The sequence below is a fragment of the Cyprinus carpio genome, chromosome A13 (assembly GCF_018340385.1).
Source record: "Cyprinus carpio isolate SPL01 chromosome A13, ASM1834038v1, whole genome shotgun sequence".
In the NCBI taxonomy this organism is placed as follows: Eukaryota; Metazoa; Chordata; class Actinopteri; order Cypriniformes; family Cyprinidae; genus Cyprinus; species Cyprinus carpio.
In genome coordinates, this window is record NC_056584.1 from 9,202,240 (window position 1) to 9,223,175 (window position 20,936).

At 34.1% G+C, this 20,936-nt stretch overlaps 2 protein-coding genes across 3 annotated transcripts; both read right to left on the reverse strand.

Moving 5' to 3' along the window:
- Positions 1-599: 599 nt before the first annotated feature.
- LOC109052610 (polyunsaturated fatty acid 5-lipoxygenase-like) lies at positions 600-10,381 on the reverse strand. The gene is given in 14 exon segments (XM_042768644.1): positions 600-1,558; positions 1,638-1,808; positions 1,905-2,005; positions 3,196-3,317; positions 3,433-3,611; positions 4,662-4,748; positions 4,848-5,051; positions 5,682-5,828; positions 5,952-6,124; positions 6,501-6,607; positions 7,637-7,768; positions 8,902-8,995; positions 9,085-9,285; positions 10,207-10,381. Coding segments are annotated over 14 exon segments (2,046 nt in total). The 5' UTR covers positions 10,355-10,381; the 3' UTR covers positions 600-1,378.
- A 2,101-nt stretch (positions 10,382-12,482) lies between these two features.
- Positions 12,483-20,549, reverse strand: LOC109100984 (graves disease carrier protein homolog). 2 transcript variants are annotated; one of them, XM_042768645.1, is made up of 10 exons: positions 20,208-20,549; positions 19,608-19,750; positions 18,503-18,595; positions 18,228-18,361; positions 17,498-17,561; positions 17,284-17,405; positions 17,140-17,206; positions 16,869-17,031; positions 16,616-16,684; positions 12,483-13,200 (listed from the first exon to the last, which is right to left on the reverse strand). In XM_042768645.1, the coding sequence occupies exons 2-10, from the start codon at positions 19,702-19,704 to the stop codon at positions 13,041-13,043; spliced, it is 969 nt and encodes a 322-aa protein (XP_042624579.1). In that variant the 5' UTR covers positions 19,705-19,750; positions 20,208-20,549; the 3' UTR covers positions 12,483-13,040. The 2 variants fall into 2 exon arrangements, with proteins under 2 accessions (XP_042624579.1, XP_018969955.1); XM_019114410.2 differs by having other exon boundaries at positions 12,483-13,197; positions 20,208-20,543.
- Between the last annotated feature and the right edge of the window lie 387 nt (positions 20,550-20,936).

Below are 20,936 nucleotides of genomic sequence, written 5' to 3' on the forward strand. Positions count from 1 at the left end.
GATCTCAAAGCAGCGCCGCCTAACGTCTATGATGAGGAGAAAAAACATGCATTTTTTTTTAAAGGTTTTTTTATATTTTTTTTTTTTATGATTGTTGTATATTGTTAAAATGAATAAAAGATGCAGTGTGGATGTATTTTGTAAATCAGAAAATGTCCACATTTTTCATGAGAGAGGCTAAATCAGAATCAGTAAAATCTTTATTTTGCACATGATCGTTAGTTGGTTTACTAATTATGGTGTGGATTTTCTAGTAGGGAACGTCCATCCAATATCTTATTTATGCATGCATGAGCAGATGTTTTAAACTACTTGTTAGGGTTAGGGTTATACTGTATATATATAAACAAGGTGCTGTCTTCTATATATTTAATATGTAAAATACAGAACCAGTATTTCTGCACTGCAACCGTCTCCTGTTTATAATAAATGCTAAAACTGTTTAGATTACTCTGGAGGTAAAAGGTCAAATTTGCAGTAACCCAACTTAAGTAAATAATTTCAGGCAAAAATAAAAAAGGAAACCACTAGGCTATGCATTGAAGTGACCTGATATAGTTTGTCTCTGATCCATAAACAGTGGCAACATGACACTACTGTGTTGTAAACAGCTGCCCATTTATTCACAAAAAACAATTTTTCCAGTAACTGCAAAGCTTACGTGTTTCTTAATTTACTGCTCATGATTCATCCAATATTAATTAGTATTAATCAGTAATCGTTCATGACTTTAAACGTAAATAATCAATCTTAAAAATAAAAAAAAGATTGTAAATATTCTAACAATTCATTTGTTTCGTGCCATTTTCAAACAAACAAGTTGTTTAAGTAACCCTTGTAATCAAGAATGAAGATAATGTTGCTGAAAAATGAAAAAATAATAATAATAATAATAAAAAATAGTAACACTTGTTTGATGTGTGTTAAAAGTAAAAAGGGTAAAAATAGCAAAATGTTGACATTAGGATAATAAAAAAGCATGAAATAATTTCTGGCTACAACATCTTTCTTCTTACTCACAAAAAAGTAAATCATACATAACTATAAACTTCTCTTACATCACATATGCTCTCTTAACAATAAAAATTCAAAATGGGTGGTTTCACAGTGAAGCCATAGAAGAACGATTTAGAAGCCTTTCAGTAAACAGATCTTAATTAGGAACCTTATTTTTCTTTTTCCACTATAAAGGACCTTTTGTGCAACGGAAGGTTCTTCGTGGTACCACTGATGCCAATAAAGAACCTTTATTTTCAAGAGTGTGGCAAGCTTTATATATATAAAATGATTTCTTTTTCCAATTTTGAACACATAAAACACTCTGATAAAACGCTTCCTACTACTAGCATAGCACTTCTGATCCCGTGCGACTGGTGACTCAGACAGCCACACTGTTTGGGATTCTGTCTGGAGACAGATAGTAGTAAGGCAGCTTCTTTCCTTCATTTCGGTTCTTGATGACTTTAGTCACTTCTGAAAGGTTCTTGCAGAATTTCACCATGGCGTCCTTCACAGGTTTCTCAATGAAGTGTTCATCTGGATACATACCTAGGAACAACTGCAAAAATCCTACTTTTCAGTACTTGTCATCGCTCACATGGTTTTTATATATTCATAGATGCGCACTTATTTCAGACCTCATTTTCTTGAAACTGACTGAGGGCCCACACGGCTCCCAGATGCCAGCAGGACCGTCCTCGATCAGGCAGACTCTCCACTATGTATTTCATATCCACTTCGCCCTTCTTTGTGGGAGGAGGCTTCCGCATGGTTGGAGGGGAATTTGGGATCCATGAACACCAGTCAAACTGGAGTAAAGTGTCAGAACAATGATATTAGACTTAGACTTTAGCTGTTCATTTTACTCTACAACAAAATATTCCAGAAACATTATAGTGTGTTACCTGGCCAAAGTTTACTCCAGCATGTTGTGCAGAAGCAGTGAAGATGACGATAGTTAGATACTCCACCAGCTGCTCTTTGGTTCGTAAAGTCTTGGGAAACTCTGCACACAATGATAATGTGTCATCACATTTACATTCATGAGAACACAAAGTGGCCTGTAATTAAAGGCTAGTAGCCCTAAAATGAATTAGTAGTTGAGGATTTGCTAACAGTAAGATTTGAGGTTCAGTCCACCTGCTGAAAAGTAAATTGATGAAAGGAACTGGAAAGTTGCTGATGTCATAAATCTATTCTGTCACCTTGAGCAAACTATTTAATTTAAAACAACCATACTCATCCTTGTGGAAAAAGTGCACTTAATCGTACTAAATGTGCAATTTGAATGCTCTTCAAGTCTTAAAATTTTATTTTTAAAAACTTTACTTGCAGAAAATGTATTATTGAAATAAAAGGCCACTTAAGTGTAACCACTTTCATGACTATGTTTCTTAACACACTTTTAAAAAGTGCACTTTGTAATAATGTCAAATGAAACACTTTAATTCTCACTATTAATCGTTGTTTATTAGCATGCATATTACTAGCATATTGGCTGTTTATTAGTACTTATAAACCACATATTAATGGCATTATTGCCTTAATGCCTACCTCATACCTACTGTACCTTACTAACTATTAATAAGCAGCAAATATGAGTTTGTTCAGGGAAAACTCTTAGATAATAGTGAATGTGTTCCCTGTTCTAAAGGTTTTTTAAAGTACATTTTAAATTGTTATTTTAATTTTGATGTGATGTCTAACATCCTAAAGCACATATAAAGCACTTGATCATAATTTTTACTGTAGTTTGTTATTCAATATTACACTCAAAGTTAATATATATTTAAATGTACAAAATTGCAACACCATCATTACAAAATACAAATGTGTAATGATAACAAATATATTTAAATACAAGACATACAAGTTTCAATAGAAATTACATTAAATAGTTTACCGTAAATGCTTGTCAGTACATTTGGGTGTACACTTTAACCATATTTTAAAAAAAAAACAATAGAAGTAATTTTGAAATTTACATTAATAGTAATCCTGAAATCTCCTACTAACCAAAAAGCACTCTAAAGATCAGCTAATTGCATTAAAACTATAATACATTTTCATTTAATTGAAATTAACATGCAATTAAGTGTCTGAACACTTATAATATAAGTACTCTTTTTGAAGGTATGCTAAAGTGTGCTCCTTTGTGTTACACAATTTTGTGATTTATTTTAAGCATATATTTACCACAGTAGTCAAAATCCTGCATTCCAAAGCTGCAAACATCTTTCACAAATGCCTGGATCTCTACGTCTTCCTGGACTGTCTTATCATTGTCATAGTAGATGTTCACTACATCTGTCACAAAACTTGGAAGAGATCAAATCAATGCCAAATTATTGAACAAAAAAGGTAAAATTGCAATTTTTGTCCTTTTAATTCCTTTACAAATTGAATGTCCATGCTTCATTTTGTAACACGCACCTTGTCACTGCCTGCCAGACTCTGCAGCCATCATCTCTGTAGAAGTAATAGGGCAGTTCCTCCTGGCTGTCCATGCCTCGTGCTTTTATGGCCTCTGGGAAACACAGGGACCTGTATGTGAAGTTTTTCATGGACTTCTGGACCAGTTCTACATGGCCACCTCCACCTGTCCCATTAGCCTGTGAAACAATAAACACTGCTATAATACTCAAGACTTTAGTAAAATGTTACTGTAACTGAACAGTTAGCGCCAATCTAAGTTTGCATCACTGTGTCTGCACATATCCAGACTGTCAGTCTGTAAATTAGTGGTGGGGTTTTTTCAGTGACCTTTTTTTGCATCAGTACACCAGTAGGTGCAGACAAGTTATGAATGAATCAGTGCATCATTCACTCAGCTGATTCATTCAACACACACAGATTCATTCAGAAACAAGACAAGGCACTGTCTTTATAAGTGTCACAGAATTTTTTATTTAACTGATTTGTTTAAAAACTGGCTGTAATTGCTTAATCTTGGTTAACTTCTTCTTGCTTTATTATAATGTATACATGCAGTATTACTTTTTACACAATAATGATTTAACACTAAAGTAATCCTATTCAATATTTTAAAAAAATCAGACAGACAGGAAGTTCGGACAATTATGGCATTATTGGTGTAATAAAAATAATCAAAAGCTATTAGTATTTTGACCAATGTGGGAAAAAGAGACCAGTCTTTTGGGCCAAACTGTTTAGAAGTTATAAGTAATAATAGCCATTTTTCTCCTGATTACTAGATGCCAAAACTGTGCAGGTACCCTCAGGTCATGGTTGTCATAACACATACCAAGTTTGGTCTTAATACAGTTGAGCGTTCCTGAGATATAACCTCATTTCCACTTTAGTGTGCTCTCATAGAAATAGTTTGAGAATGGTTTGACTAATCAACTTTAATTTTTATTTATTTATTTATTTATTTATTTGCATGGTTAGAAGATAATTTGGTTACGAAATGAAATTTTGGACAGTTGGTGGTGCTAGAGGGATCGAGTTAGAGACTCTGTCTGTAGTTAATGTTCAGACTGGCCTCTATGCTGTCACATTTCACAGCTTTTCACCACAAGGTTCTATGGGTTTCCTTAGACTTCTAGAGAGGAAGAAGAAGAAAAAAAGAAGAAGGAAACTAACAGTTACAGTAGTTGCATATGGAGGAAGTGAACTATCAGAGGAAGAGGAAAGCTGACCTTGTCAAAGAGTCCACACTCACAGATGAGCTGCTCACGAGCCTTGGTGTTAATGGCAATGGTGAAACGGATGTGAGGTAACAGCAACTGAAAGAGCAGAGGATGTCTCTTAGAATGCATAACCATACACAGGACATGGACATTATTTACTCTACATGAAAATCATACAGAGAACTAGGAAATTACCTTAAAAACAGGATGAACTGCAGGCAGCTGTCTGAACATGGCTATGCCAAAGACCTCAGATATCAGATGTGTCCTGAGAAGATGTGTGACAGTCTGGTGTACGTGGAAGTCTGAAGATCTTACCCAGATCTTGGCCAGCAACCAGTCGTGCTCATCATCAGTTGGGAGGAAGATGGGATTATCCTCTCCTGGGGTCTGACCCAGCTATGTCAATAATATAGAGGTTATTTTTATAGACAGTCATATAAGCTATGGTTCTCAAAGGGTGTAAGGGTTCACAAAAACAAAAATCATTTTGAATTATAATAATATTTCACAGTATTGCTGATTTTATTTTATTTTTGCAAATAAATGCAGCCTTGGTGAGCATAAGAGACTTCTTTCAAAAACATTTTATCGGTAGTGTATATATGTTTTTATTTATTCATTTGTTTTGTGTTATTTTCAAAGGCATTTTCTATTATCGACAGTATTTCTGCACAAAACGTATGCTGAAAATTAGCAGAACAATGTATGCTTACTGATGAAAAGTCCAGCAAATTTTTAATCAAGAGTGTGTCACTGTTTAACTAAACAGTCAATATTGAAAGATAAAGGATGGTGTTCACTGTGTTTCTCTCTTCACTAATTTTTAGATAGAAAACGTGAAGTAGTGAAAAAGTTTTTCAATAAAACATTTAAATAGCTTGTATCCTCAGTTTTAAAGTTTTTCTAATTTCACACGCCAGTGTGATAAAAGAAATGGAGAAGCAGAAAAGATCTTATCACATACTGTGCTGTATCTGATATTGAAGTTTCCAGCACATGAGCTTGTTTTGTGTGTAGTTCAGATACCTGGATGGCGATTGGCATGATTTTATTCTGACTGTTCTTATAAAGCAGGCAGATGGGTGCAGCCAAGTACTGAATGGTGCATGGGTCCGTGGCATTGGGAGTAACACCATCTAATAACTCATAATCAGCTATAAAGATGTTTCCTTCCTGAAAAACAAGATATTAAATTTGTACTAAAACCATGTTGCATGCCGAATAGACACAGATAAACGTGTTGCGAGTGAATCATACTGCACATGCCAATATGCTCATGGGTTTTGGGTTGCATACCTTGAGCTCTTCTTCCAGCGTGAGACCCCTCTCCAGACTCGCCTCAAGAATCTTTTGTGTGACTGGAAATTTGTCAGGGATTTCTGTGCATTTCCTGATAACCACTGGATTACAGCCGTTCAAGAACTGGTACCCAAACATGAAGTCTTCCTTCCAGTGCTCCATCACATACTCTAAAGGACACAAGCAATAAAATAATGCCCAATGTTAACATACACCTAAAGAAATGTTAACATTAATTACACACATTCATACTTCATACAACAAATTTTGAAGCAGCCATGTGCTTTAAAAATGTAAATAACTCAGAACAACATGGCATGTTTTTTTTTTTTAATTATAAAGAGTGTGGTATAAAACCTAAATACATCTAAATACAGTCGGTACAATTTTTTTTTTTATAAATATAAATAACATTTTGTATTGTTGCTAATTACATGTAGGTAATTTATGTTTTGTGTGTTTTTGGGACGAATAATTATGTGGAATGTGTGGTTCTTGAATGTTGATAAAGATGTTGTAAAGATTAAGTATGCTGGCAGTGCAAACCTGATATTGTATTCTTAATTCTCATGAATATACGCTCAAAGTCTTCAAAATCTCCCCATGAGGACTGGAACATGTGCATGAACTGGTTTATGTAGAGATTTTCGATCCTAAGGAATGAAACACAGTCATTTAAATAATGGTGCATATGACCTATGATCTTTATATTGAATAATATATCAAAATAATAAATAAAAAGAGAGACATTTACTTGGATAGTCTACCCTTGTGAAAAAGATGTATACTTGAGCATACTTTTTTTTTTTTTTTTTAAAAAGAGTAGTTTTTCCAGAACTAATGTACTTCAAAGGAATATATTCAATGTACTGAATGTAATGTTTTTGGACACTTAATCACATGTTATTAGCAAATGAATGAAATGTATTTGATTGAAATATTATTTTTCAAATTATTTTTAAATATTAAATCCAATTAGTTGAACTTAAAAGTGTTTTTGAGCCCTTTTAAGTAGGACTTAAGTACATCATCATATACATAATTTCATAATTGCTTCTATTGTCTTTGAAATGGCTAGTGTACTGCCATGGTAAAATAAAACAATGTAATTTAATGTAATTTCTTTACATAATTAATTAATATTTTAGTTAAGGTCATCTGCAAGCCTAGTTTTCAAAAAAAAAATAATAATAATAATAATTTGAAGTATACTACAAGTGCACTTTTAATAAAACTAAGCACACTTGTTTTTCACAATGGTAATCCAGGCTTTCTCACAATCTTAAACTCAACCTCTGGACCTCATGCACTAAAAAAGAGTTGTTGTGATAATCTTACTGTCACTGTGCCTGCAGATATGGGTGGTAAACACATGTATGTGTGCAACTGAGAACGACACTTCTCAAAACTATTTATATCAACAATACAATCAGTTTCCTCCTTTTAGCCATCACACTTTTACATGAGCACAGGCCAGCACAGTTCTTTAAGGCGTGTGCTAATGTACAACACCACAAAAAACAGTGCATGTTTGTATTCAGACCCTGCTGATAGAGATACATGCAAAAACAAACAGATTCTGAAAGAAGCATGAATACAAACATATGGTGACTTTATGGAAATAACAGTCAACAGTATTCAAGAACGAGATATGATCAGTCATCAAACTAAATTAATCTTACGCTTTGCTGTAGTTCAGCACAAAGTCCACTCCTTTCTCGCTGTCAAACTGAATTTCTCGTGGAAGCTCACTATGGGCTTTGGCATCTATACTCATGGGGAAGCCAGGGTGCCACTCCTTCCATCTTTAACATCAAGCATAGCATCATGTTTTATTATGCAATAAATAAAAGGTTCTGCATTTAAAAACAGGATTTCCGGGGTAGTGCGGTCAGATGTGGTAGTGGTGGTATCACTGGCAGAGGTCCCACATTCATGAGTTATCAGTCAAATGCAGTTTCATATTCCTATGATTTGTGTTCCCTAAAGGATAATTCACCCAAAAAAAAATTTATTATGTCACCATTTACTCACCCTCATGTCACTCCAAACCTGTATGAGTTTCTTTCTTGTGTTGAGCACAAAAGATAGAATGTAGGTAACCAAACAGTTGAGTTCAGTAAGCCATAGTATGGAACAAAAATACTAAGTTATCTGTTTGGTTGACAACATTCTTCAAAATATCTTCATTTGTGTTCAGAAAAGAAACTCATACAGAAACAACCTTTTACAGGCTTGGAACAACATGATGTTGAGTAAATGATGAGAGAATTTTCATTTTTGGGTTAACTATCCCTTACTGCCTTTTTAGATTAGCTTAACCCCAGGTAATTGTTTTTTTAAACTCTTCTTTTAAAGAGATAGTTCACCCAAACAATAAAATTCACATCATTCTTTAAAATACCTAGGCAGCCAATCATAAACTGAACAGCTCTTGCCTTATTAAATATTCATGAGCTTGGCATAGTCACAGAAACTTTGACGTGCTGTATGTTGTTTCAGAGTTTGGCGGAGAATAAAAACGTCAACCAATGGCGGAAAAAACGTTAATTGTTGCAATAAGAGTGTTTTACTCTTACAGTTATGGACAGAACTATGGATAAAGAAATGTAGAAATAAATAAATGTGGAAATAAATATAGAAATAAATACATAAAGTATTGCGTAAATGTGGAAATAAATGTATAAATACATTTAAGAAAAAATAAATGTGGAAAAGAAATCAAATATACATAAATAAGGGGAAAAAGTATTAATAATAATTATTTATTTATTTGTACTTTTCTTTGTATATTATCTTTGTATATATATATTTATATATATATTTTTTTTTTTTTTTTTTTTTTTTTTTGCTTTATACATTTCTTTGTTTTACATTTCTTTATGCACAGAATTTGCTTTTTACATTTCTTTACATTTTCTCACAGTGGTTAACCTCTTTCTGAAAGTTGTGTCTATGTTGTATTTCTTTTGTCTTTTTTTTTTTTGTTTGTGCGTTTGCTGCTTTTTACATTTCTGTCTTGTCATGCTGTGGCAATCGAGCTGAAACACAGCAAGCATTAAAACTTTATGTTATGGTAAAGTTTAGGCCTTTATTACAGGAAGAAATTTGCAAGCCAATCAGAAAGTACCTCTGCCATCTCTGAGGATCACCTCTTTGTCATCAACTAACCAGCGAAAGCAGGGGAACTCAATGTAATCCCCATACGGCGTCTTCACCGTGATGTATTTGCAGTACCAGTCATCGTGCACCCAGTATTTCTTCTTTTCAATTTTCACCAGCTCGATCTCGCCCAGGTCTTCTCCCACACTGATGTCATATGAGTCCACCGAATTGGATTGAATGCAGTGGTTCAAAAAAAAAAAAAAAAAAGGGAAAGTAACACACATGTAGGTTTAACACTCTTCCTGCGAGTGATCATTGTTTTCATCTTTCTCTTATCTTTTGTCTGAATTTAATGATTAGACTCCCTTAGAGATACACTGTATGACTAGTTCAAAGATACTGAGCAACTTTCATGTAAGGACTGTGGTTTGACTTAAATGATCAGAGAGATTGGCTATAAAGTGTTTTATCATATCACAGCTGAAGTGCGCCACACTGAAAACAAAAATGGTGAAATGTTTTCAGGAAATTGCTTTCACCAATGATAGAACCAGCAAGTAACACATTGAATTAAACATGAATTTTGAAGTAAAAAGACTGAAATGGTATTTTCTTTTAAAACATGCTAAAATAAATTTTTATTTTTTACAGTTTATAAGTGTACTGCATGTGTCACAAAGACATATAACTCACAAGACTTTCTATGACATGTGCAATACACTTATGATGCACTTCAAATCTGACAGTATGTTATGTTGTTGTGAAGAGATTATTTGATTTTTGAGCTATAAGCCATAAAGCCCTGATCATTGAATTTGGGACAAAACATGCCCAAAATGTGATCTGCCATTTTTAAAACAGCATCCTTTTTCCCCATCACTTAAGATTTAGAAAACTCATACTTGTGGTTTATAAAGCCCAAGCTTTGAGTCAAATTAATCAAAAGCCATAAAAGAAAGAATACCAGAGCATTAAAAAAAATTGCAATTCACAAAGAAAAAGGCAATTAATTTATGCAATATAATTCTTTACATAATTTTCACAATATGGTCAATACTGTATATGAATCAAACTCTTCAAAAGAAGCTCAAAGGTTTAATACAGTATAAGTTGCATTCATAGGGCAAAAACTGTTAGTATCTTACCGCTCCTCTCTCAAAGTCGTTATAGAGGGGTTTATCCAGGAGAGTTCTCTCACTGCAGCTCTCTGATCCCACCAGGGTCAGATAAATGTAGTCATCAGTTCCAGCAAACCACTGAGAGCCTGTGGCCACAGTCACTGTGTAGTTAGGCATTTTTGTCAAGCTGGAGATCAGCTCTGCAACTTAAATCAAATGGACTTTTCAAGAGTCACACTTAGACTGCATTTCCTCTTCTCTCTCCCCCTCTCCCGTTCTCTCTCTAACTGACTCACTCAAGCGACCGACTTCACACATACTACACGGAAATTCAGATGTGCTCTTGATTAGCACTGCAGTAGGCTTTACACAAGTTACTTGTATCAATAAGTGTGTGTGATCTGCATAATGCAGTTTATTTATGAATTTGATTTCTGTCAATAAATTACAGTAAAACACTCTCTACACTTCACAATACAGGAACCAGATTTTAAGATGCTCTGCCTGGCGTGCTTATCAGATATTTTAGTTCTCGTTTATCTTTAAGGCTTGTCAAGTGTTTTGCTTAGAGTGAACGGTTACTTGGCTATTTTTGAATATTAGTTGTTATTATTATCTTGATAGTTTGCAAGGTTTTGTGGTATTTGCCTTGTGGTGTACCAGCTCACATTCTGTTGATAAATACAACCTAATTTGCAATTTGCAAAGGATTTTTTTACATGATTCTCACGAATGCTATATGCTGTTTTGCTGTTCAACAAGCATTTCTTATTATTAGCAATATTGAAAACAGTCGAGCTGCTTTAGCGGAAACTGTGATATATTCTTTGATAAAGTATAATTTATTTATATATTTTTTTAATTTAACCTGTACTGACCCTAAACCTTTGAATGGGAGTGTATATGAGTATCAAGTGCTTTAATGGCCCTAGATTTATTCAAAGTACAGAAGGAAAAAAATCCACACTGGCCAGTGAGCTCTACTATTTTTCTATGACTCACATAGTAACATGATAAGTAAGCCATACATACTATAACCAGTGTTTTGTTTGTAACATATTTTCCAGTCAAATAAGATGTCATCAAACAACAGTACCTTACAATCATGGGAGGAAATAAATGCAAATGAAATAGTAAATGCATTTCCAAACAAAAATGAGGGAACTTTACGGAAATCACACTGAATAACAAATGGTGTAGAATGGGATCATGCAAATACTTACTAGCATATGTATTTTAAGCATCTGAAAGCAATCAAGATCAACTACAGCACAAGACAAAAGCCTTTATTTTTTTACTCCAAAGAGTTTAACATTATTTTAACATTTACATTTCTTTAACGATCATCTAAGCATTCATACAAATTAATAAACACAAGTACAGAACAGGCATTCTCATTGTCAATTTGTTCAATGCCTATTAACCATTTAAATCTGACATAATATCCATTCATTTTGCAAATAGAAAACAAATAAATAATGACGATTTATCCACAGCAGCACAACGAACTTTCTCCACAGTTCTCAAGAATCAGAAAAGATAAGCTTAAGACAGACCTCATATTCAGCTCGACAGCATTTAGTGCAAATAAACTTGAAATGTGTTCAATGAATCATGACCTTGACTAGTCACACATGCATCTGCTCAGTAATAAAACTGTATCAGCCACTGTTTAATGTACTCATACGCACATATATTCATAAATGTTCCCATTCATCTTTGGAAACAGGTGCAGATCAACTTGTACATGAACCCAAAAGTCACATTTAAAGAAGTTTAATGACTCTATTCACTGCAATTCTGCCATCAAAAAAAAAAAAAAAAAAAGAGCAGTTAAAACAGAAAGGAAATGAGGCAACCATATAAGGGGGTTAATTTCCATACAAAACAAAACAAGGCAATTACTCAACTTTATATTTTAAAAAATAATTAATTTTCATTTTCATCTGGCCGGGTAAAAGTGTAATGACAGTGCACTACTCCAACATGAGATTCATAACCCAGGCAAGACAGAACTATTTGTTTTATGACATGTCTTTTGACAAATCCTTTGTATGTGGAAAGGTAAGTCATTATTTTATTTTATTTAAACATTATTGTATTTGAGGGACTCTTTGAGTTCCCATCACAAAACAGTGAATAATATTTTAAGATTCATATGCATATCAGCTGTGATATGTTCATCACCACACACATGCTCTCTGTGAACTAACCTGCACTGTAAGGCATCAATCAGATATTAAACTGGAGCCACAGTAACGTCGGCATGCGAACACGACTGAATACTGAGATTAATTTGATTTCTTATTATATTTTATTTTAGAGGAGAGTCATCTTTATCACTAAAAGAGACAAATATCAGTCAATTAGACTTGAGGTGACTCAGATTTGCTGAAATATAACGCTACATATGAATGAAATTTAGCAAAGAAAATGTAAACTTCCATATTTGACATAAAAAGTAACATCATCATTCATAGTTAAAAGCACTGTGATGTACTGAAACTGTCATCATAAGTAAAATCTCCTGTGATGTAGTGTTTCGCTAATATGAGTGAAAGATTAAGGCATATTTTTCAATCTGAGATGGGATGGCTTCTTACAGGCAAGTTTCAGACGCAGGTTTCCATGGCATTTCCAGTGTCGGTTGTTTCTGATCCACACAAAACGGAAAAGCAAGCTTTTGTCTCTGTATCCATAGTGACTGTTGCTGGGCTGTGCAAAGCCACAGGTCTGCCATTTGTGAGGGTGTTTTGTAAGAACTGGAGTTCAGATGACTGGTCACTGGAATGGCAGACGGGGCTGCTGTGATGTTGCCGGGGTCGTTACAACTCGTTCCTGTAAGGCTTAGTGACTGCTTGTTCTAGTTTAGGTGAAGAACTTGCTTCATGAACTCATAAGTGGTGAAGGCAACGGCTTGTGACGGTATACAGCGGATGTAGTTGAGGGACAGGCCACGATACAGTCCTTTCTTAACACCATACTGGGTGTACACATGCTTGAGAGTTTTTGTCAGGCTGCTGCTTAAAAGAAGTCAAGTAAAAACATATTAGTGATCACCGACAAGATTTGATGGAAATTTTGATTGTAACATGCAGAGATCTAATTGCTATTCATTATATATATTATGATACTTATTAGTATCAATGTTAAAAAATGTGTTACCAATTATTTTACTGTTTAATATTTTTAACTCATTTTTTCTGCATTCTTTAATGAAAATTCAAAAGAACAGTACTGATTTTAAAAAATCCTTTATATGATTTTAGCGTTACTTAGCAATTTAATGAATCCTTGCAGAAGTATTTTTTTTTACTTATCTTAAACTTCTAAATGGTAGTGTACCACAGTTTCCTCAAACATATTGAGTAGCACAACTGATTTCAACATGAAAATGTTTCGAAATGTTTCTTGAGCAGCAAAGTAACTGGTCGAAATGTAACTGCTCAACCAAATACAGAAATGTGCAAGTATACAGACCACAACAAGCAGGATTCTACATTCTACATGTGCGAACTGTTTTTGTTTGTATTGTGAGAATTTGCAGCGCATTTCTTTTTTTTGTATTGTGAGAATTTGCAGCGTGTTTCTGTTTTTTTTGTTTTGTGAGAATTTTGCAGCGCATTTCTTTTTTTTGTATTGTGAGAATTTGCAGCGTTCCTGTTTTTTTTGTATTGAGAAAATTTGCAGCACATTTCTTTTTTTTGTATTGTGAGAATTTGCAGCGTGTTTCTGTTTTTGTTTGTATTGAGAAAATTTTCAGCGCATTTTTTTTTTTTTTTTGTGGTGATTTTGCAGCGTTCCTGTTTTTGTTTGTATTGAGAAAATTTTCAGCGCATTTCTTTTTTTTGTATTGTGAGAATTTGCAGCGCGTTTCTGTTTTTGTTTGTATTGAGAAAATTTGCAGCACATTTCTTTTTTTTGTATTGTGAGAATATGCAGCGCGCGTTTCTGTTTTTGTTTGTATTGAGAAAATTTTGCAGCATGTTTCTTTCTTTTTTTGTATTGTGAGAATTTGGCAGCGTGTTTCTGTTTTTGTTTGTTTTGTGAGAATTTGCAGCGCATTTCTTTTTTTGTTTGTATTGTGAGAATTTGCAGCGCGTTTCTGTTTTTGTTTGTATTGAGAAAATTTGCAGCATGTTTCTTTATTTTTTTGTATTGTGAGAATTTGCTGCTTGTATCTGTTTTTGTTTGTATTGTGAGAATTTGCAGCGCATTTCTTTTTTTTGTATTGTGAGAATTTGCAGCGCATTTCTTTTTTTTTGTATTGTGAGAATTTGCAGTGCGTTTCTGTTTTTGTATTGTGAGAATTTGTAGCGCATTTCTTTTTTTTGTATTGTGAGAATTTGCAGTGTGTTTCTGTTTTTGTTTGTATTGAGAAAATTTGCAGCGCATTTCTTTTTTTGTATTGAGAAAATTTGCAGCGCATTTCTTTTTTTTGTATTGTGAGAATTTGCAGCGTGTTTCTGTTTTTGTTTGTATTGAGAAAATTTGCAGCGAATTTCTTTTTTTTGTATTGAGAAAATTTGCAGCGCATTTCTTTTTTTTTGTATTGTGAGAATTTGCAGCGCGTTTCTGTTTTTGTTTGTATTGAGAAGATTTGCAGCATGTTTCTTTATTTTTTTGTATTGTGAGAATTTGCTGCTTGTATCTGTTTTTGTTTGTATTGTGAGAATTTGCAGCGCATTTCTTTTTTTTGTATTGTGAGAATTTGCTGCGCAGTTCTTTTTTTTGTATTGTGAGAATTTGCAGCGTGTTTCTGTTTTTGTTTGTTTTGTGAGAATTTGCAGCGCATTTCTTTTTTTTTGTATTGTGAGAATTTGCAGCGTTCCTGTTTTTTTTGTATTGAGAAAATTTGCAGCACATTTCTTTATTTTGTATTGTGAGAATTTGCAGCGCGTTTCTGTTTTTGTTTGTATTGAGAAAATTTGCAGCACATTTCTTTTTTTTTGTATTGTGAGAATTTTGCAGCGTTCCTGTTTTGTTTGTATTGAGAAAATTTGCAGCACATTTCTTTTTTTTGTATTGTGAGAATATGCAGCGCGTTTCTGTTTTTGTTTGTATTGAGAAAATTTGCAGCATGTTTCTTTATTTTTTTGTATTGTGAGAATTTGCAGCGTGTTTCTGTTTTTGTTTGTTTTGTGAGAATTTGCAGCGCATTTCTTTTTTTGTTTGTATTGTGAGAATTTGCAGCGCGTTTCTGTTTTTGTTTGTATTGTGAGAATTTGCAGCATGTTTCTTTATTTTTTTGTATTGTGAGAATTTGCTGCTTGTATCTGTTTTTGTTTGTATTGTGAGAATTTGCAGCGCATTTCTTTTTTTTGTATTGTGAGAATTTGCAGCGCATTTCTTTTTTTTGTATTGTGAGAATTTGCAGCGTGTTTCTGTTTTTGTTTGTTTTGTGAGAATTTGCAGCGCATTTCTTTTTTTTGTATTGTGAGAATTTGTAGCGCATTTCTTTTTTTTGTATTGTGAGAATTTGCAGCGTGTTTCTGTTTTTGTTTGTATTGAGAAAATTTGCAGCGCATTTCTTTTTTTTTGTATTGAGAAAATTTGCAGCGCATTTCTTTTTTTTTTGTATTGTGAGATTTGCAGCGCATTTTCTTCTTTTTTTTGTATTGTGAGAAATTTGCAGCGTGTTTCTGTTTTTTGTTTGTATTGGAAAATTTTCAGCGCATTTTTTTTTTTTTTTGCATTGTTAGAATTTGCAGCGTGTTTCTGTTTTTGTTTGTATTGAGAAAATTTGCAGCATGTTTCTTTATTTTTTTGTATTGTGAGAATTTGCAGCGCTTTTCTGTTTTTGATTGTATTGAAAAAATTTTTAGCGCGTTTCTTTATTTTTTTGTGTTGTGAGAATTTGCAGCACATGTGTTGTCAAACTGATGAAGATGTTTTCTTAATTTTCAAATGTTTTTAATTTGAAGTGCGTTGAGCTCACTCGGCCACCGTAAGCATCGCCATTCAAGTCAGCAGGAAGAGTCAAAGCTACTTCACAGTTTACTAAATGGTGGCAACCTCTTTAAGTTATTCTTGGCTGTGTTGTATTGACTGCTCCGGGTGTGTGTTCACAGTATGTTTGTGTTCACTGCTGTGTGTGTGCACTTTGGACGGGTTAAATGCAGAGCACGAATTTTTAGTATGGGTCACCATACTTGGCTGTATGTCACGTCACACTCACACTTTGATGCGTTGCAATACCGTAGGGAATTGTTTTGATACTTACATCTGGAAAAAAGTTATTTTGGTTCTATTTAATTTAATTTATTTTATTATTTTATTTTTCTTGCACACATACTCACACACATATTTAGCAGTTATCTGCCATCACCTACCTCTCTTCTAATGCCATACCTCTCTTATAATTTACTTACCGTTTTCACCAGTGTAAATCACTGAGAAAACAAAGACTTAAAATCATCCAAATTATATAATACTCACCAACATTTGTCAAAATCAGGCAGTGATGCACCTAACTGCATTCTCCTCCGGGCAACATCTAGTGGATATCTGTGCAGAAATATCAGAAAGAATGTTTTATACAGAATGTAAAATGTATGTGCAGTAACTAAAATGCATATATGTAGCATACCTTTTATTATTTACTTCAATTTAAAACTAAATAATGGTTGTAAAACAGAAAACTACAAACAATAACTTACAAACAAGGGATTTAAAAACAAAATTAACATACGAAATAGTCTGAGCAATTGCTCCAGCAACTCCACCACACATCAGATTGACGTGAGTCTTCAGCACTAGAACATCAGGGTTGTCCAGCGACGGCTTGCCTAAGAGCTCTGGAAAGTGAGAAAGTCCCAGAGTCTTCAATGTACCAAACGTGAAAAAAGAAAAGCCTGGAACATAGAGAAAGCAGTGACATGATGAAGTAAACTAAAGTAAAAGTGTTTTTCAGTTATGCGCATTGTACTGTATAATTTAAATAAAATAAACATGAAAATAACCTGCATATGGAGCCATGCCAATGATTGTGGGGGTCAGACCACGGTAGAATCCAGAGATTCCTCCTTCCTTTAAAGATAAAACACTGTCATGCAAAAGAGAAGCACAGAAAGGTTCTCAATTAAACATCTTCCCTGTCTTCATACCTTAAGGTAAATAGTCTGAAAGGCATTTCGTATGCCAGTGTAGCGATGCTCTCCTGTCACTTGAAACGCCAAGCGAGCTCGGATAACATCGAGTGGATAGGTGAAAATAACTGCAGTCATCCCTGCAAGAAAGAACATAATGCACATAAATACATAACACTTGTCATGAAGTAACAAGGATCTTGGAAAAGAGTCGTGGAAAACAATCACAAACCTGCCATAGATCCTGCCATGAGCCGATGAATATGCCCAGATATTCCAAGTTGTGTGTTAAAGAACTGAAAGTACATCAGAAATACCTTAGTGCAAGCATTACATTATATATACCGAGTGTGCACTTGGCATTAGTACAAAACTTTGTATTGTTAACATCTACTGTAAGTTGGGGAAGCTACACTGATTGAAATTGCTACAAGGTACTGAGAAAAAGAGGTTAACTAAGGAAGCTGAAGCTGTAAGGTGGCCATATACAGTAATTTCAAATATACAACCATCAGATAAAATAATTGATTTTACTCAGTATAACTGAGTAGTATTTATCTCATTTGTAGAGATGCATTTACAATGAATACAACTAATAAAAAAAGTGGAAAACTGTGTTATTGATACCAGAATAAAACATTAAATGCCCCACATAAACTACCTTCTCAAATAAATCTGCGAATCCTTTTTTGGACTGGATCGCTGAAATAAATCACAAATTAACCAAATCCTTAAAATGAATCAGACTAGTGCTTCACTTGAGAAGACAGTTTAGGAGATTCTTTTTGATTATTGCCTATTTTTATGCCTGCATGTGCAATACAATGTGACACAAACTGCAGAAGAAGCACTGTAAAAGCGATGGTATTCTGAACAACTGTCACAATACTAAAAATATAGCTATGTTAGGAACGTCACTATGTTTAGTTGGTTATCCCCATAGACTAAGAAACAAAAGTAACCTTTCTGTAGTGATCAAAAGCCATAAACTGAATGGCTCCATATGGGAAAATCCTGATCATCATGGCTCCATTTCCTTTGTATAGTCCAAGGAAACCCTCTTTTTTTGGCACTGCCTTCAGTGTGGCAAACACTCCTGAAAAAAAGAAAAACACACACACACACACACACGATAAAACCTCATTCAGCCTTTTGGTGTATTCTAATGCTTAGTTATTTTACAAATCAAGTTGCACAAAAATATCTGTCCATCAGAAACATTCTGGGGTTAACTTACCAAGGTGTTTGTAATGAGGATTTTGAGCTTGTAGTAAAATTTTCACTCTATCGAGAGGCGCTATGGTGGACTTGGCACAGCATCCTGCAACACCTAAAAATAAAAAATATAAAAGGATTAATGTTTACTCCAAAAGTAATTCATTTTAAAGTAAAAACAATCATTATAACACACTCACTAGGAAAGATTAAATATTTGATTTGTTTACCTGCATGTTATGTGACTATTAAAGGAATAGTTCTCCCAAAAATGAAAATTTGCTGAACATTTACTCACCCCCAGGCCATTCAAGATGTAGATTTATAGTTTGTTTCTTCATCAGAACAGATTTGGCTAAATTTAGCATTGCATCACTTGCTCACCAGTGGATCCTCTGCAGTGAATGGGTGCCGTCAGAATGAGTCCCAACAGCTTTTATAAACAACACAATAATCCACAAGTAATTCAAAAAGAACTCCAGTCCATCAATTAATGTCTTGTGCAGTGAAAAGCTTTTGCAAGAAACAAATCCATCATTAATTTAGTTTTTAACTTTTTAACTTAAAACCATTGCTTCTAGCTAAAACACTAATATTTCTATCCATAAGATTGCTTTCTCCAGTCCTCTCATCTGAATCAGGAGAGAAATATGCACAGATCAAGCAGTGTTTACAGTTGTTAACAAATGTTGGTGAATATTGAAGTGAGAGGACAACAGGGGATGGACTTTTTCACCACAGGAAGAATTATTATGGTTTATGTACTTGTATTTTGGCCAGAAGTGATGGTTTAAAGTTAAAATGCCATTTAATGCTTAAAACTAATTTGTTTCTTACAAACACTCAGCTTTTCACTGCACAAGACTTTAATTGATGGACTGGAGTTCTGTGGATTATTGTGATGTTTTTATTAGCTGTTTGGAGTCTCAATCTGACGGCACCCATTCACTGCAGAGGATCCACTGGTGAGCAAGTGATGTACTGTAATGCCTAATTCCTCCAAATCCGTTCTGATAAAAAAACAAACTCATCGGCATCTTGGATGTACTTCAAAAATTAATTCTTGCATATAAGAGCACCTGAATATACACGCTTTAGTACATAAACATTTTGTGATTAAACTTTACCTCCAGCTGCGAAAGAGCGTAACCAGTAGTAGTAGTCTTTCTGGACCGGAGCTGGGATCGGAGCCCGAGTCCCTGAGGACACAGCCTCTGTCGTCATGATGGCTGCTGTTAGGACCGCAGTGCATTCATGTCTTCAGCACACTCTGGAATGGAGTAAACAAACATGTGCATTGGTATTATTAAGCCTCAACTGTTCTGTGCCACAGGAAAGTCATATCAGTCATAAACAGCTGGACAGCGTTGTAAATGCATTACTCTACGAGTCATTGGTTTGGGGAAATGTTTAACAGATTTAGTTCACTAGAACTAGAAAGACAAACCTAATCATACGCAGGTGCCATAACTGAGATACAGGTAGGGGAAGAAGGTGACCATACAATTAAATTAATTTTACTTTAGTGTAATAACGACTTTCCAGTTCTTTAACATTAATATTGGATTCTGTATCAATGCTTATGTAAAGACAAATTACTCAATAATTAATCAGACATAATTTATTCTGGCTCCTAAATGCCTTTAAAAAGACAGATTTCACTCCTCGTGCAATTTAGACCGGACTGTCTGCATCATTCACAAACATAAGTTTTCAGTAGCTCTGACCTGAATGCTTGGAAACAGATGAAATAAATCCTGGCTGAAATCAAGGTCACTGGTTGCACAGCTGTATGTGGACCTGTGTGATACTGAAGCTGTCAGCTCCTCCTGTTATAAACTATGCGTCTGAACTGCGTAAATACTAAACGTCAGCGACGACAAAACTATTCGCTCTACATTAGATCCACACGCATGTAGTTCTTTGTATTTAAACGATGTGCTTACATAAAACACAAATCAAAGAATCGGAATACATTTTTTTCACGTGTTTGTCGGCAGTATCGTGCATATCGTGTCCTTCACTCTTTCTTTTTCTGTCGCAGGATTACTACGTAACCGCGTGTCAACACACCGCACCACAACATTTCATTTCGTGTTATTTTCATCATTCATCTTCTTCTTCTTCTTCTTCTTCTTTTGTTTTTTATGGCGGTTGGCAGTCATTCATCTACATTACATTCATCAGATTTAGTATGATCAAATATTACATATTATTCTTGGCAATACTGTGTATTGTAAGTTTTTTTATTGTTATGTGAATTAAAATGAATTAATGTTAATCATGATGATGATGATTTTGATTGTTTTTGTTGATTGCATTCATCTGATTCTTTTAAGGAATTATTGACTACATATGAAAACTGCATAATATATAAATATAATAAATAAGTATAATAATAAAATAAGAATGCATTGTAATAATGTATTATTATTATTATTATTATAACGCACAAT